Here is a 15370-nt window from a genome sequence, read left to right on the forward strand (position 1 = left end):
CGAAATTAGTGCACACCCATAAGGCCTAGTCCCACATTCAAAATAAAAGCCGTTTTTTTTATGGACTCTGCTTGTGCCTCCGTGTGCCCCTGTTGCGCCTCTGTGTACCCCTGTTGCGCCTCTGTGTACCCCTGTTGCGTGCTTGTGCCTCTGTGTGCCCCTGTTGCCTGCTTGTGCCTCTGTGTGCCCCTGTTGCCTGCTTGTGCCTCTGTGTGCCCCTGTTGCCTGCTTGTGCCTCCGTGTGCCCCTGTTGCCTACTTGTGCCTCCGTGTGCCCCTGTTGCCTGCTTGTGCTGTGTGGGTGTGTGTGGAGGGCTCCGTGTGGCTGTGTGTGTGGGAAGCTTTGTGTGGCTGTGTGTGTAGGAAGCTTTGTATGGCTGTGTGTGTGGGGGGCTTTGTGTGGCTGTGTGTGTGGGGGGCTCTGTGTGGCTGTGTGTGTGGGGGGCTCTGTGTGGGTGTGTGTGTGTGGGGGGCTCTGTGTGTGTCATTTGCGGGAGATAAAGCTAGTGGCATTGTAAATGACAATGCCATTTATTTATGTTAAAAAAGCATTAATAAAAATAATGTCAAGAGCAATGCCAATAGCTCTAACTTTAACAAAGGCAAAACCATTGCATTGTAAATGCTTGTTAATAGAGGGATTATCACAAATGAGCACAGACTCCTAGAGTGGAGCATAAGTATAGTCTCTGCTCTTGCTAATGTTGAGCCTTCACTCGTGTAGAACTAGAATACACTCACTGAGTTCACGGTGTTGGCTTACAATGAACCTCTGGCATGACCAGGTAACAGAGGTTTTTTCACTGGTGTCTGAAAGGTATGAGCACTGGTGGGGGCATCGGCTGATCCACGACACGGGGTCTTTAAAGGAAACGCACCTCATTAACAATGAGAATATGTAAAGCGATGGATGCTTTGTCTCTTGTTTGTTTTTCTTTCAGAATAGGCCCCTTGGAAATCCCAGGAGCTCTCGTTGGTAAAACCGTGAGTTTTACTGCACACACTTACTCCTCAGGTTAGGGTACGCATTAGCTTGCGTATACCGCCGGGGAGTTCTTGGTCCTGATGAAAGCTTAGCTAAATTAGCGATTAGAAGCAGAAACATGTCGACCATTCATTCTCTTTAAATTGGATATAGTTGGCCTACTTTAAAAGCCAAAAGAAATGCCAATACTGATGATATTTATTCAATCTTCACACTTAACATCCACATGATGCGCCTGCGCGAGAGATTAGAGCTTCGCTACACGCCGACAGACTGCGGAGGGACCGTGTTAGATCGAGTTTTCAAGTACACGCCGTTTTCCCGGGATGTGCTGACGCCACCCCCTGTTCACTAACGCGCCTGCGGATAAAATCAGTGCCGGGCCGCCCATCCACAGATTTCAAAGTATTCGGGCTGGAGATTAATCTCAAGCACACGTCGATTGAATTTACATGTGCTGACGCTGCCTTCACAACAACTGTCGGAGACCACTATTGACGTTCGAAAGACTTCTTTCCGACCAATAATATCAGTCAAAGTGACACAATTCTCTGAGTTAACACGAAGCGTCCGGTCCTTCCCCTTGCATCTTCCACGCTAAAGTATTCTTCTCGGCGGCTGCCTACAATCCTCAAGGTATTATACTGTAGAGAAGCCTTCAGTCTATGTTTTCCGTAGACCACACCAACAGACAATTGGGTATGTCTGAGGCCCTGATGAGAATCCCTGACGAGTAACAGGTGATTCGAAACGCGTAGGCCATTGCCTTACTGGTCTGCTTGGGGACCTAGGGGGCAGTAACATCCCCGGGCTCCTTACCATCCCCTGTACATTTCCTCCTACTGTATTAAGTTCTAATGAATGATTCTAAATTCATTAACAAATAGGAATGTATTTTCTTTAAATTGTACCAAACGATTGTATAATTTGTGCAGATCCAGTACATTCTTTATTTTACTAAAGTGGTAGTATGTGATATGTATGATAGAGATACGAATAGGGTGAATGTTTTGTTGATTGTGATATGATTGACGATGCAGAATGTATGAAGTTTCTATTTAATGTGTCCTCATTCCTTATATGCTTCTCTTTTTTATAAAAAATAAAAACATGTTGTAATAATTGTGAATCTTGAAAAATAAAAGTGCGAATAATAAGCAAATACCCCATTTTGAATTAGTTTTCTTAGTGTGGATGTTAAGTGTGAAGATTGAATAAATATCATCAGTATTGGCATTTCTTTTGTTATTTGTTGTACAGGCTCAGCCTTGCTGATTTCGAGCCAACCCTATTCTTGTTTTCATATACTTTAAAAGCCAGCACATGTCCGCTTCACTAGATTTTAATGATTGTAGGCTTCCCTGTTATTAAAAATAATTTTGGGTTAAGCTTGCCATCTTTTAATTTGCACCACCCTTTGCACTGATACACTGTCCAACAAAATCCTGTTCCGCTGTAGTTCAGGCGTCGTAGCACACCAGGGAGGCACTCGGTCTCCCTGGTGGGAACCTGATGATGAAACATGTCACCAATTAGGTTGGTGAGTGAGGGTTCTTTTAGAAAACAGAGGTTTTTCCCTACGCACTTGCCCCACCCTTGGTTGTTTTGTTAACCTTAACAAATATTTGTCACTCTTTTGTTGATTGACAGTTACAAATGCAGACAAGTAGGGGAGAGGATGTGGTCCTTCGACTAGACTGCCGACTTTGGTGCTGGAAACCAGGGTTCGAGCCTCTGGGTCGCGTCCACATCCTGTGATTCTGGGCAAATCACTTAATCTCCCCGTGCCTGAATGGGTAATGTAAATACTGTGCTCATGTAAAGCGCTCCAATACCTGCGGGTCGAGTTCGCGCTGTATGAATATGCAAAAAAAAAAGAAGAAGGTACCAAGATGGGACTACTAAGCCTATTCACAAATTCAAAGCAAAAATGGCTCCTGCGGCAGGGTCCCACAGGGCACCGAAGGGGGAAACCCCGCAAACTCGTAAAACTGGAAGCAGACAATTGGGCAGCATGGTTCAGACCCCCAATCAGAAGGAAGTGGCATGTCAGGAAAAGAAGGTTAAAAATGCAGGGTGCAACACCCTGGGCATAACTTGACCTCTCACACCAGCTTAATGGCCGTAAATCAGAAGGCTGTGTCGAAAGTGCTGTGATAGTTATTGCAGACCAATTAATCAGACTGTTTGATAAAGATGACAGATGTGATAAAGTATTGAATTCATGGAGCGGTCGAATGTCTATAAAAATGTAATGTTTATGTTCCATGGTTGTGAATAAACTGCGGCTGTTATGTACCAACAGTGACTCAACTTGTGTTTACTGAGAGGGGGATAAAAAGGGAGCACGAGCAAGGCTGGGAGGGACTGGTGGTTCCTCGCACGTCTGGGAGGGGTTTGAGGAAGGGTCTTTCTATCGTGCACATCTATGCTGCGCCTAACTAAAGCCTGATGACGCAACAGGGGATTCTACGTATGAACTCAAAATGGCGTAAGGAGGGACATGTATAAATTATGCAGGGCTGTCTGCTGCCTTGCCTTATGCATCTAAGACCAGCCACTCAGGCATACCTGTGAGTGGCACATCAAAAGTTACAGATAGTATTTCGAATGAGGGGCAAACATAAAGAAATGCAGTTTTGTTTTCCACTCACCTTGGTTTATCCCCTACGGTTGAGCAGAGTACTTTTACTGATAATGAAGTGCTTGCTTACATGTCACATGGGGGGAGAGGCAGCTTGATTAAAAATTTCGTTTCAAGTGTATCGCTTTCTCTCTCAACAAGCCTTCATTTTTAATTTCAGGTTTACATTGTCGGTCATGTTCCTCCTGGTGTCTTTGAGAAGAAGCGAAGTAAACCTTGGTTTCGGCCACATTTCAACCAGCGCTATGTGAAAATCATCCAACAGCACAGCGAGGTCATTGCTGGACAGTTCTTTGGTCATCACCACACCGACACCTTCCGGATGTTTTACAACAGTTCAGGTGACGGATTTTGATTGAAACATTTTCTTTTTATGTTTTTAACCCCTTCCAGGCTGATGACGAGCTTAGCTCGTCATGAGCGTAACCTGCCGTGCCCTCATGACGAGCTGAGCTCGTCATGTAACGCGGTAATTTTAAAATTGCCGCGTACAGCGGGAAAAGCCGCCGCATTTATGCGGTTAATGAACTTCAACAATGACCTCATGTTTACTTTAGCTGTATTTATTAAGCACACACCTAGCCACAAAGAGCAGTGATGTGCTCAACATTAACAGAAGGACACACAGCAGTAGTGGCTCCTGGAGGGAGTGCTGCCGGGCCGTGAAGCAGAGCGGGGGATGGGCAGGGTGGGGGGTTGTAAACTACGGATTATGGCCGAACGGAGGTAAATATACAAATAAATAAATAAAACAAATTTCATTGCGCGCGCTGCATCGCATTTGGCTAAATATTGTCTGACATAAACACTGTGCCCTAAATATCGTTTACAAAAATAATGTCTGTGTGGATATACATTTTCTACTATTTACTTCTATGGTTTATTTATGTCAATATTCTGAGAATGATATTCTGGTACCACGCACATTCTCTGTGGACCTTTGTGCCTTGCCTTTTTGTACCTGTCAGACAAGTTGCGCTAAACAGCATCAAGCGAGTTTTATTTAATCATAAATAACTACAATAACATCATAAACTTAATGGACATTCAGAAAAACCTAGCAGACTTTAACGGAATACCTGAATAGCATAAAAGGCGCCCACGTTCTTTGTTTCTCCCTTCTCTGTCCAGCCAAGGAAAGTAAATGCTTTTATGAGTTTTTTTACCTCGAATAAAGCATACTTGACTTGACTTGAATAAGAACAAGCATTGGCAAGTCCAATAGTTTGGGTGTTGACTGTCAGCTCTTTGGCTTTGCCAGTGCTTGTTTTATTTCTTCATTGTTTTTTCAAAACTTCATTGTTGGGGGGAGTTAGTTGGGCTCTCGCAAAACAAAAAAACGCCTAAACAAAGAAGTATTGTTTTGGTCTCAAAAAGCAAACTTTTCCATATTAGCCTCTAACATTAAAGGAACTACTTTGTGTGTGGAGGTGTTCCATGTGAAAGAGCAGAATTCCGTCACTAACAGTAAAGGTGGCCAATGGTTAAGTGGGCAGCCCAATTCCAGACCAATTTCACCATGTTGTAGTGTGAAAAAGAAAAACGTGAATTGACAACAGACCACAAGATGAAGAGGCCTGGCTGAAGGACCCTATGAATGAGTATGTTATTTAAATACTTTTAACAATATCAAATTGTCTTGGCTAACACCAGAACTAAAAAGGCCCAGTGCTCTTACTTAACTCGATTTTCCTCATCCTCTTCACCACGAAGCATGCTGCAAACCCAAGATGGGAGATGAGCACTATTGCAAACGAGCGTTCTTGGCGTAGACGTTTCTTATGCCGAGCTATTGGGATGGCTCTGGTTGGCCCTGCATTCAATTTGTGGCGTGAGTCCCACCACCAGCTAGAATCAAGGGTGTAAGCAAGGCACCAAAGAGTGCAGCAGGGTCCTGGTATTTGTGGACCCACAATAGCCCAGTATCTCTCCATCCCACTGCATGCAACGGGAAGAAGCCAAAGGTAGAGCAAGATTTCAAACTTCAACATTTACTTTCACAGCAATCCTCTACACATATTCTGTACCAGGGTTGGGACCTCCGAACAGCTACACAATGTGTGAATCCTAGATAAATCGCACTGTTGGCATTGTTGTGTGGTGGCCCAATCTTACGCATAGTCTTTGTGCATGTATGCTTCTGGAGTAGCGTTCAGCACACAGTTCAAGAAATATGCAACATAAATAAATGCTTTTATTGCAGATTTAGCTATCCTTGGATCTAGGATGCTCCCACCCCAATGGTTTAACAACAGAAGACAATTATTAGATATGATCTGAGGAGCTGCAATAGTAGCAGTCACCAGCAGATAACATCACATATAATAAATGGTTGATCCTCCATATGCTTCACACTGACATGTGAATATAATAATTCTGCATTCAAGTGGCAAAAACCAAGGTTAGGATAATCTCATGCAAATTGCAAAAAAGGGGGGCATGGTTCATCAAGGGGAGTGCTGTCAAAGTTGTTGATGCATACAAATATACTTGTGAGTATGGTTGGATCATAGGAGCTGCATGGCACCGCACAATCACACCCAGCAGGCAGCAGCAAACTCCCTGGTATGGGACTTTCTCAAGTTGCAGAAATCACTAGTGAACCCCCGACCTGCGGCCCCTTTTAAAGGTGATGGGCTGCAAATTACTTACCACCATGGCGTATGGTGAAATGACATTCAGAGACAAAATGGCTAATTGGCTAGACGGCACAGTCTACCTGTTATTTAAGAGTTGTTTCCATTCCTAATTGTACATCACACACCCACATGCAACAAGAGTTTTGCCTGTCTTCACAGTACTGGATATTGAAGTCAAAGTTTTTAGCTTACAGCCTTAAAGTTAAGAAGGTGAAGAAAAAGACATTAAAAAACATAATCTGTGAAGTAATAAAAAAGAAACCCGGACAAGCTGGTAAAAGTGCGTAAACCTTGCCCTGGATGCACTGGAGGCATGAGAGATCTGGTCAAGTGCCTCCCGGTGTCTCAAGTTGATTAAACTGCTGGTATTAGCCAACTTGGGGTTGGGTGGTAGCCAAGCGGGCTATAGCTAAATACTGGGGGGCCCGAAAATACCTACACTTAACGAATGGAGGGCAAGTCTTGATTTGTATATGGTTGTGGAACAAGTGACATACAAGGCCCGGGGCTGCCCTAGGAAGTATCTGAAGATATGGGCTCCATGGATAAACTACTATGATCTGGATGTCGAGGGGGAAGCCTAGGGTGGGAGTCAGCTGCATGGAGGATCAGGAGAGGAGCCTTGAAAGATGTACAAATTCTGTCTGTGACTAATATGGTGTACCTTAAATGTCAGGACTTGCTAAGTCACCGTGGAAGCTTGCCTGAGAAGCAATTTGTTGCAGCTAGTAGCCCGATTTCTGAAATTCATAAAAACTATGCCAGCCCCACCTGTCGTTGCACTAGATTCTGAATCCTTAATAGGCTACTAAAAACGAAAGCCTTAGGTGGCGGTGTTTCAGGCACAGGGTTGCCCGCAAAAGCATGGGAAGATCTGGACCAAGTAGATCGAATATTGGGACATTGACCTTTCCATCTTTCCAACTTCAGTAAATCCAGACCCTATCGACAGACTCATCATTGATGACTCTCCAATCTAATTCGCGGATTGGCCAGCGTGGGGCTATGCCTGTACATTTATACGCATGCATAGTGTTCCATGTGGGAAGTGCGGTGCAAGGGAGGGGGGAGGCGGGAGGTGGGGGTTGTTGGCTCGAAAGTTGTACAGATCCTCAAATGCTACCCACACCAGCAGCGTATGTACCTATAATCTATGATTTGTATGAATATTGCTTGTGGGGGGTTCGCCCCGTTGGTTGCAAAATCTCAATAAAATTTATTGTAAAAAAAAAAATGAAAGCTTTAATACATACATCCAGAGCTGCTCGACCCAAGGAAGAGCTAGCAACCTCAATTTCTTTCGCTGGCCCCTAAACCTAATAAGACAGCCAAAACATTGCATTCTTTAAATACCTGGTCTTGTTGTGTGTTTATCCATGGAACTCATTTTTGAGATAAAATTAGCACTTTATGCCTTTGAAAGCACCTTAATTTAATACAGTTTAACTTGGTTAGGATGTAGATTGGGGGTAAAGGGAGCAGTCTAGACAGCGGATAGAAAGGGTTCTCCTTCACCTCCCTTTGTAAATTGTTTTTTTTTAACTGCTATTTTTATGTTTGCCCTATCAGCCCTCACTTGTTTGCTGCTAATGTCCTTTCTTTTTTAACTTTTGTAACTGTAATTTTGTATGCTTGCCCTTTCAACATTTTATTTGCCAGCAGTCAATTTTGTACTTTGCTTTCCAGACATCTATCAAGGAACTCCATTGCAATGATTTTAATTAATCACACAAAAAATAATATAGTTTTATCTATCTGCAACGGAACCAAGTGTGTAAAAATAACTTGGTTCCTATTTTGTTTAAAAAAAATAACTTGGTTCCTAGTCAAAGTATACTTACAGGTAGTTTGCAAGTCTGTCGGATTACTTAATAAAGTTTGGAAGAATCGCTGTTTATTGTACCCTCCCGCATATGTAGGTTAGGGTACATACAGGAGGTTTCCCTGAGCTGTAAATATTGCACACGATGTAACTTAGGAACATAATAACAATGCTTGAATGTATCCTGTGCCCCCGTATCTGTTCTGATAGAACGTTTATTCAAAGGACCTGCCTATCATAAATTTGCGGTATGCTTTAGCTGTGAGTGATCTCATGTCACTGGTTCTTTATAAAAAAGTATAATTGTTTATCGGTACAGAGTGAGTAATAGAGTTTGGGTGAGCCATTGGCTTTCAAATGTTTTTCATGGTTTACTTGGGTGAGCTGTTCATCAAGGTATTGGCCTTTCATACATGAAAACAGTGTCCCCTTTGTAGATTCTGGTGATGGGGCATCCAGCAGTCCTTTTGGTAGACTGCAAATGCCTCATGAGATGCGGCTTATAATTGAGAGCTCATGTGTGTTCTTTTGTATAGTTACTTTGCTGACACAAAAGCATTTTGATTTGGTATTTATGTTACTTTTGTTTAGGACATGCATGCTTTTTGGATGCTTCAGTCTGTAAACTAAAAAGTTATTGTGGAATCGTTGAATTAATCTTAGCCACTGGTAATTACTCAAGCCACACACCAGTCCATTGTTTGTTTGCTCTCCACACCACGTCAGATTAGACAGTTTTAGGCAAATCAGCTTAGTCCTACTCCATTTGGAACAGACCAGCCCAAACCGCCAAGCCAGGTCCTGTCAGAACACGAGCAACCTAAGACTGATTTTGCCTTAGTTGGGGGCATTTCAGTAAGGTACAGCTTGGCTCCAGTGGCACAGTGTGCACGGGCACTACATATGAGCATACCCGTCGAACTGAAGTAAAAAAAGTGATGGGTGGATAGCTTGAATTATTCTCAACCACTGTTAATTAGTTGGGCTGCATCTCAGTCTGTTATAAAGTCACAGTGATATTCACTAATGCCATTTGCATGTTCCTTTGTTTCACTTCACTATCACGATAAGTTGAATTTATGGCTTTATGTTCATAAAGTAAAGATGTGTGCACACAGCTTACATCTTCATCTTCGGACTCCTGAACGTAACCTAATTGTAATCTTGACTTTGACCTTAGATCACCCTCCCTTCAAACCTAACAGAGGCCATTTCTCTAGGGGTGATGTTGACCCAGTCCTTTCCATAATCATTCTACCTGCAATTATATTTATTTCTATGATATGATTTTTGTTTCAGTAAAATGGACATTCAAATAAATCAGTTTCTCATTAATCACATTTCAATACATGCTGACATACACGGCCAAAAGGTGTTAAAAGATCATAGATCACTCCAAATAATACCAATTAATTTGCAGCAGAATCTCGATTCCCAATACTTCAACCTGCAAGTTCAGATACACAAAGAATACACATATATGCTTCATGCAGTGTGCATCCACTGCTTGTGCTTCAAAGACTCACCCCTATTCCAACAACTAACTTACCCTAAAACGCGAGAACTGCCACGCAAATCCCTAAACTATAAAACGTCTACATCTACGGTCTTCGATTAGTTGAGGCTTTACAAAGCCTAGAATTAAAATAACCATTCTGTATTAATGAAGAATTGTGATTTATTAATTATTTAATCATTGGGTTTTAGGTTACTTTGAGGGGTAGGTGTTGCATTTATGTGTTCTTGACCCAGACTCCTGGGATTAATTGGATAGTGCTGTCGTTGATGTGACACTGCAGAGATAAGTCCCAGTTACAACCAACTATTTACCTTCAGACTTGTTTTTTGTGCACAGGTTCACCAGTTAGCAGCATGTTTATTGCACCTGGAATAACTCCTTGGAAAACCACTTTACCTGGAGTGAGTAATGGAGCAAATAATCCTGGGATTCGTGTCTTTGATTATGACAGAGGCACTCTGCAAGTGAAGGTATGAGAAGTCTTCAAGCGCCCAAATAATCATGTTATTTTTCTCAATCTGAGCTCAGGCATAAATGGAATATTACACTAAATTATACTAGAGTAGTGTCAGGTGTTACGGATGTGAGTGGCAGCCTTATTCCAGACTCTGCTACCCCTTATATTAGTACTCTGGCGGGGTATGAGTATGAGACGCAAGCTCTTTTGTGAATGGGTGATGATTGTTATGGGACGTCCTATGGAGATGACTCAGTGGTAGTCACAAATAGAAAATAACCCCAGGACAATGCTGTAGATCAAATGTACCACAAGAAAATAGAGGATTCAAAGACTGCCTGACAGTAAGGCGATTGTTGAACAAACAGATCAACCACACAAACCAATTGACAAGGGTGTGAGGCAAACAAAAGATCTGGGTAAGGCAATAAAGAAATGCAAAAGGAAATCACATAGAACAGGCATACTGAAACATGACCTCTTGGACTTTATGTCCGGGGTAGCTCTCTGCCTCAGGATCAGTCAATCTCATATTCAAGTCAGGTCACCCCAAAGTTTTCATTGTCATGGGTCGAATGTTTTGATCGCAGCCTCACGGGTAATGTGACTCTTGATCTCAGCACAGCATTTCTCCCTCAGATGACATAGTAGAGCTTGTCTTTGAAGCCAACTGAGGGACAACTGCTTCCAGAGTCCCAGTAAATGTATGAAACTTGTGACACCAGAACGAATCCAGAGCCCAATCTGAAGGTACACAGCAAGGAACATTGTTGCACACACTTTTCCAAGGGTTCTGCGATAGAGGGGGGAATAATAATAATAGATGATATAGGGATTTGGACTATACATGTCAAGCCAAAAATCTCTTTCATGGAGATGTTTTTGCAGGGTGGTGGTAGGGGCGGAATATTTCTGTTCTATATCAAATATAGGGGGCGATTACAGTCCTGTTGCTTGGCGCAAGAAATGCAGCGAGATGTGGATTCCACATCCGTGCCAGGGAACTATGAGATGTGTGACTCACAGGCACAGGGGAAGAACAGGATGTGACAGCCCTTCAACTTCAGGAAGACAGTTTCCATCTTGGGCTTAACTCGTCATGTCCTCATGGCAAGCACTACCTGTGCAGCACACATAAAGGACGCAATCAGGTGGTGGACAAAAATGACCCCAGCTATGGGAAACAACATATTTGAGCATGAGGACCAATGAGTATCTAAATGAGGCAGTTCCATTATCTAGATACCGGCACCAACAGCTGCTCCCATAAACATGACGGGGGCATTAGCTGCCCTCTGCTGTCATAGGGTGTGCCTTATGTGTAGCCATAATCCAGCACCGTCTACTGCTCACAGAAACACATGGAGTATCTCAGTGGTCTTGAGGTTAGGGAAAAACAAACAGGGCATACGATGGTCTCACAGACTGGTAAACAACAGGAACAGAGGGTCAGAAAGTGGGAAACAGGTGCATGGTATAGCTCTCTGCAAGGTGTGGGAGCTTTCAGAATTACAGAGGCCTTATACATTGACCCAAGCATTCTCCCCGCTTACTCCTCCTCTTTCTCCGTCTACTGTACCCTGATGTATACTGAGCTTGCAGCCATCATAATGCCCCATAATGGGGGTGTTAGGACGGAGCATTTTAGTGAATCAGCTACCAAGAGTGGTTCAGAAGACCCTGGGTAACATTTACACATTTTTATAGTAACACAGTGCAGCATGTAAATTTGCTGTGCATCACTGCAGAACGTGAAGTAAGCAGCAGAGTCATATTTACGAAATACTCTCTTCCCCTGCACTGGTGTACAAACAGGTTACCTATCACCATGCACAATCTTTGCACCATGGTACAAATATGTGTGTGGGTGATGTCTAACATAGGTTTTGTACTGAAAGTATATGCTTCCAGTACAAAAACCTATGCCTACACATTTTTTAAATTATTTCCCACATTGGATGTCTTGACGTACATTGCAACACACTTGCAATGTATGAAATGTTTGGCGAAACGAACATATTTGTCCAACTTTGAGCCTCAAGGAGGTGTTTTTTTTAAGCTAAGCCTGCTCTGACAATTTTTGTAGATAGGGATTTGCATCAAAATCATGGGTGCTTGTACTTCAATGCCCAAGTTGCATCCACGTAAAACCCCTTGGAAATAACGTGGCACGTAGCAACTTTGTGTTGCTTTCTGGCTGTGCGAAGTCTTGCTAGACCAGCCTTCCAGCAACCATTGCATTACCCTCCTGGGGTCTGCACGCTCCTTGGGGGACCCAGCAAACAAGCGTATTCTGTGTGAGAAGTTGATAAGTACTTCATTTTCTAAACTCCATCATTTAAGACGGCATTATCTTTTCAGGCAGACCAAGTATCCTATTAGTCTATCACATCATCACATGACAGCAACTTGCAGTTAACCCGCTCCTTCTAGGCCCTGACCGTGCATTTCCATCTAAGAGGCTAACAGAAGAAAGGCATACGCGTACCCACACTTCTACACAGTCTAGTAACCTGGGACTTCCAAGCAAGCGATTATTCGCCGGATGCAGGAAAGCTCCTCTTGAGACCCTTGTCATTTTCCTGACCCCCAGGATGTAGGGCACCTCCCTTGATGGTCATTCGACTGCCTGTGCCCCCTGTTCCTGCCCAGGGCTGACACTTCACCATCCACTGATGCACTGTCTGACACCTCCTAGGACATCAGTTTCAGTTACTAGATCGGGGAAGTTTGGGATATATCAAACATATCCTGCTCTCTGCCTCCCATGACTTCGTCAGAGATTTGGCTAATATAGCTAAGTTTTTTTCTGGGTGTCTTTAAGACCCCAACTTTAAGTTTTCTGCTGCCAGTTTTGGAAAGCTTGCTATTGTTTGGTGTAACCTGGTTTTTAGAATCCTTCAAATTCTTTTTAAGATTGGCTAAACGTTTGAAAACAAATGTATTTTCCTCTGTGAGGTATTTGTTTGTCTCTTTCCCTTGTCAATATCCTATTTCTTTAAATACCTGCATGTAGGGTGTCCCTGAGAGACGCTACGGAGACTGTTGTACCAATTAAGGGGGAGAGGACGTGTTTTGAGTTATTTATTCATTACAGTAATCTCCCTGCCAGCCTATAATTGTAGGCAGGAGTATGTGTTTGATAAACCACTAACAAAAAAAAGTGTTTCATATATACGTGCATATTCTTTTACAATAGATGGTACACAAAAAGAGGGCAGGAGACCTCTTATACCGAACCTTGATGGTTTTAAATTTAGAATACAAAAGTATCTAGAACCTGTCACGTCTAACAGGTTTCACAACAACAAGCATATGCATGGATGAACTCACTAGCACAGGAGCATAAAGCCTTCACAAGTATTAACATAAACGCATAGTTTCTACTGAAGCCGAACTTTTGTTTTTCTTTTTACATCTCACCCTGGGAACCGGCAGCATTTCGTGGACTCGAACCAAAGATGGGAAACACTGGTTCAGGCTTTAGCGGGGTTTAGGGTTACAATGATCAAGAGAGACCATTCATTTAATCAGACACTTGCACCCCCAGAGCAAATATAGTAGTCCTAAGAATGATCTACCTTGTGAGCACAACCACCCCAGCCAAACGTAAAATTCAAGTGATTACTATGCCAATACCACACACATGCATGGCCCTATAGAGGGATATCTGAAAGGACATCCCAGACTAACTATCAACTAGAAAATTGATTTATCGGGGAGTGGGGTTGTAATCCTTCAACCTTCCCTGCCGTACATCAGAGGATACATACCTGGCTGTCTTACACTGAAGACATGCCTGACTGAAGAAATCAAATGCTAAAATAAGTACTGTATTTAGTGGAAACTGCTTATCCCATGAATTTGTTTTTCTCTTTAGGACATGGTGACCTACTACTTGAATTTAACCTATTCCAACCTGGAGGCTCCACGATGGGAGAAGGAGTATCGCTTGACCGAAGCCTTCCAAGTCCCTGATGGCTCTGTGGAATCCATGCAAGCAGTTCTGGATAAAATATGTACTAACAAGTGTTACTTGCAGAAGTACTATGAGTTCAACTCTGTTAATTACGACCTAGAAGACTGTGATCACAACTGCAGAATTGATCATGTATGCGCCATTAGGGAAGTCGATTTTGAAAATTACGACAAATGCCTAAGAACAGAAAGCGCCTCTTCCAGGATTTCACTGCAGTTGCCACTGTTAATCACCATAACATTACTATTCTTCGGACTGTAAGTGGCCAGTTTGCTGTGTGTAGGTTTGTACATATGTTAAATTATTATGAATTAAAAACAATTGTACCTTCTGTCTCCATGTTTACTAATGTGAACTTAAATATAATAAAAATTAAAGCAAATGCTTGAGTTGCTTAGAGATACTTTTTTCAATTTTTTTTAATAGTAGATTGCTGGCATGTTTTGCAGGTTAGAAAGCTCTCTAGCGATTAGAATTCCAAAAACATGCAATCTGAGGGAATATATTCTGGGCAGTGTAACATAGAACCAAAATTCTGAGCAGTGTAACATAAAACAAAGACCTTGAAACACATACCTCAAAGGAAGTGAATAGTGCAGACATCCTCACAGAGACCTATTTTTCGTCATTTCTACCGATTGTTAATCGTTCCTAGCTGCCCTCTCTTTATTCTTCCTTTGTCCCATCTGACAACACATTGCTCTTTTTTAACCTTCTTTCACTGCTTCCTCAGTTCCATATGTCAGTTTTCTCTTCTTGACCTTTGCCATTCATTGACTGCATACCCTGCCTTTTCATCTACTTCCCTGACAATATTAATTGTATCCCTGCACATTTTAACGTTTTCGAATGCCCTTGCATCTTCTCAACTCCTCAAATGTTGAAATCCTTGTATTATATTTTCGCATTCTAAGATAACTCCAAACAGCTTGATTAACTACATTAGTTAAAGACTATTTATTAGCCACCACTAGAGGTACACACTTGCTAGCCATTTTGTTTGCCCACTCAACTAACACTTTACCTTGAAGATGGTACAACAAACCACACTTTCAAGGTTACACTTCTGTGCTACTCATTTTTTATCATTTTCCCGAAAGGGTACGCTGTAATTCAAGACTAGAACTTTAGGGAGACCCTTTCTCCAAAAAAGACATCAGTCTGTAATTCTGTAACAACCTTGGTGTGAGGGATTTTAACAAGCATCTTCTATCCACCTTGAAAGATAATTAACCATGTAACCCATTTGTTCATATGCTACCACATGGACAGGCCCAAGACGTTCATCCCCACCTTCTCCAACCGTCCATTAGATAATACAACTGA

General features: G+C 42.5%; 1 protein-coding gene across 1 annotated transcript in view; it reads left to right on the forward strand.

Annotated features, from left to right (window-relative positions):
- The window catches only part of SMPDL3B (sphingomyelin phosphodiesterase acid like 3B), a 152297-nt gene extending 137871 nt beyond the window's left edge, over window positions 1–14426 (forward strand). The window contains exons 6-8 of the mRNA XM_078682506.1: window positions 3789–3969; window positions 9945–10078; window positions 13946–14426. Of these exons, the coding sequence (XP_078538632.1) occupies window positions 3789–3969; window positions 9945–10078; window positions 13946–14305 (675 nt within the window). The 3' untranslated portion in view covers window positions 14306–14426. The remainder of the gene's footprint in view (window positions 1–3788; window positions 3970–9944; window positions 10079–13945) is intronic.
- Window positions 14427–15370: the final 944 nt, after the last annotated feature.

Source organism: Lissotriton helveticus, chromosome 3_1 (assembly GCF_964261635.1).
Source record: "Lissotriton helveticus chromosome 3_1, aLisHel1.1, whole genome shotgun sequence".
In the NCBI taxonomy this organism is placed as follows: domain Eukaryota; kingdom Metazoa; phylum Chordata; class Amphibia; order Caudata; family Salamandridae; genus Lissotriton; species Lissotriton helveticus.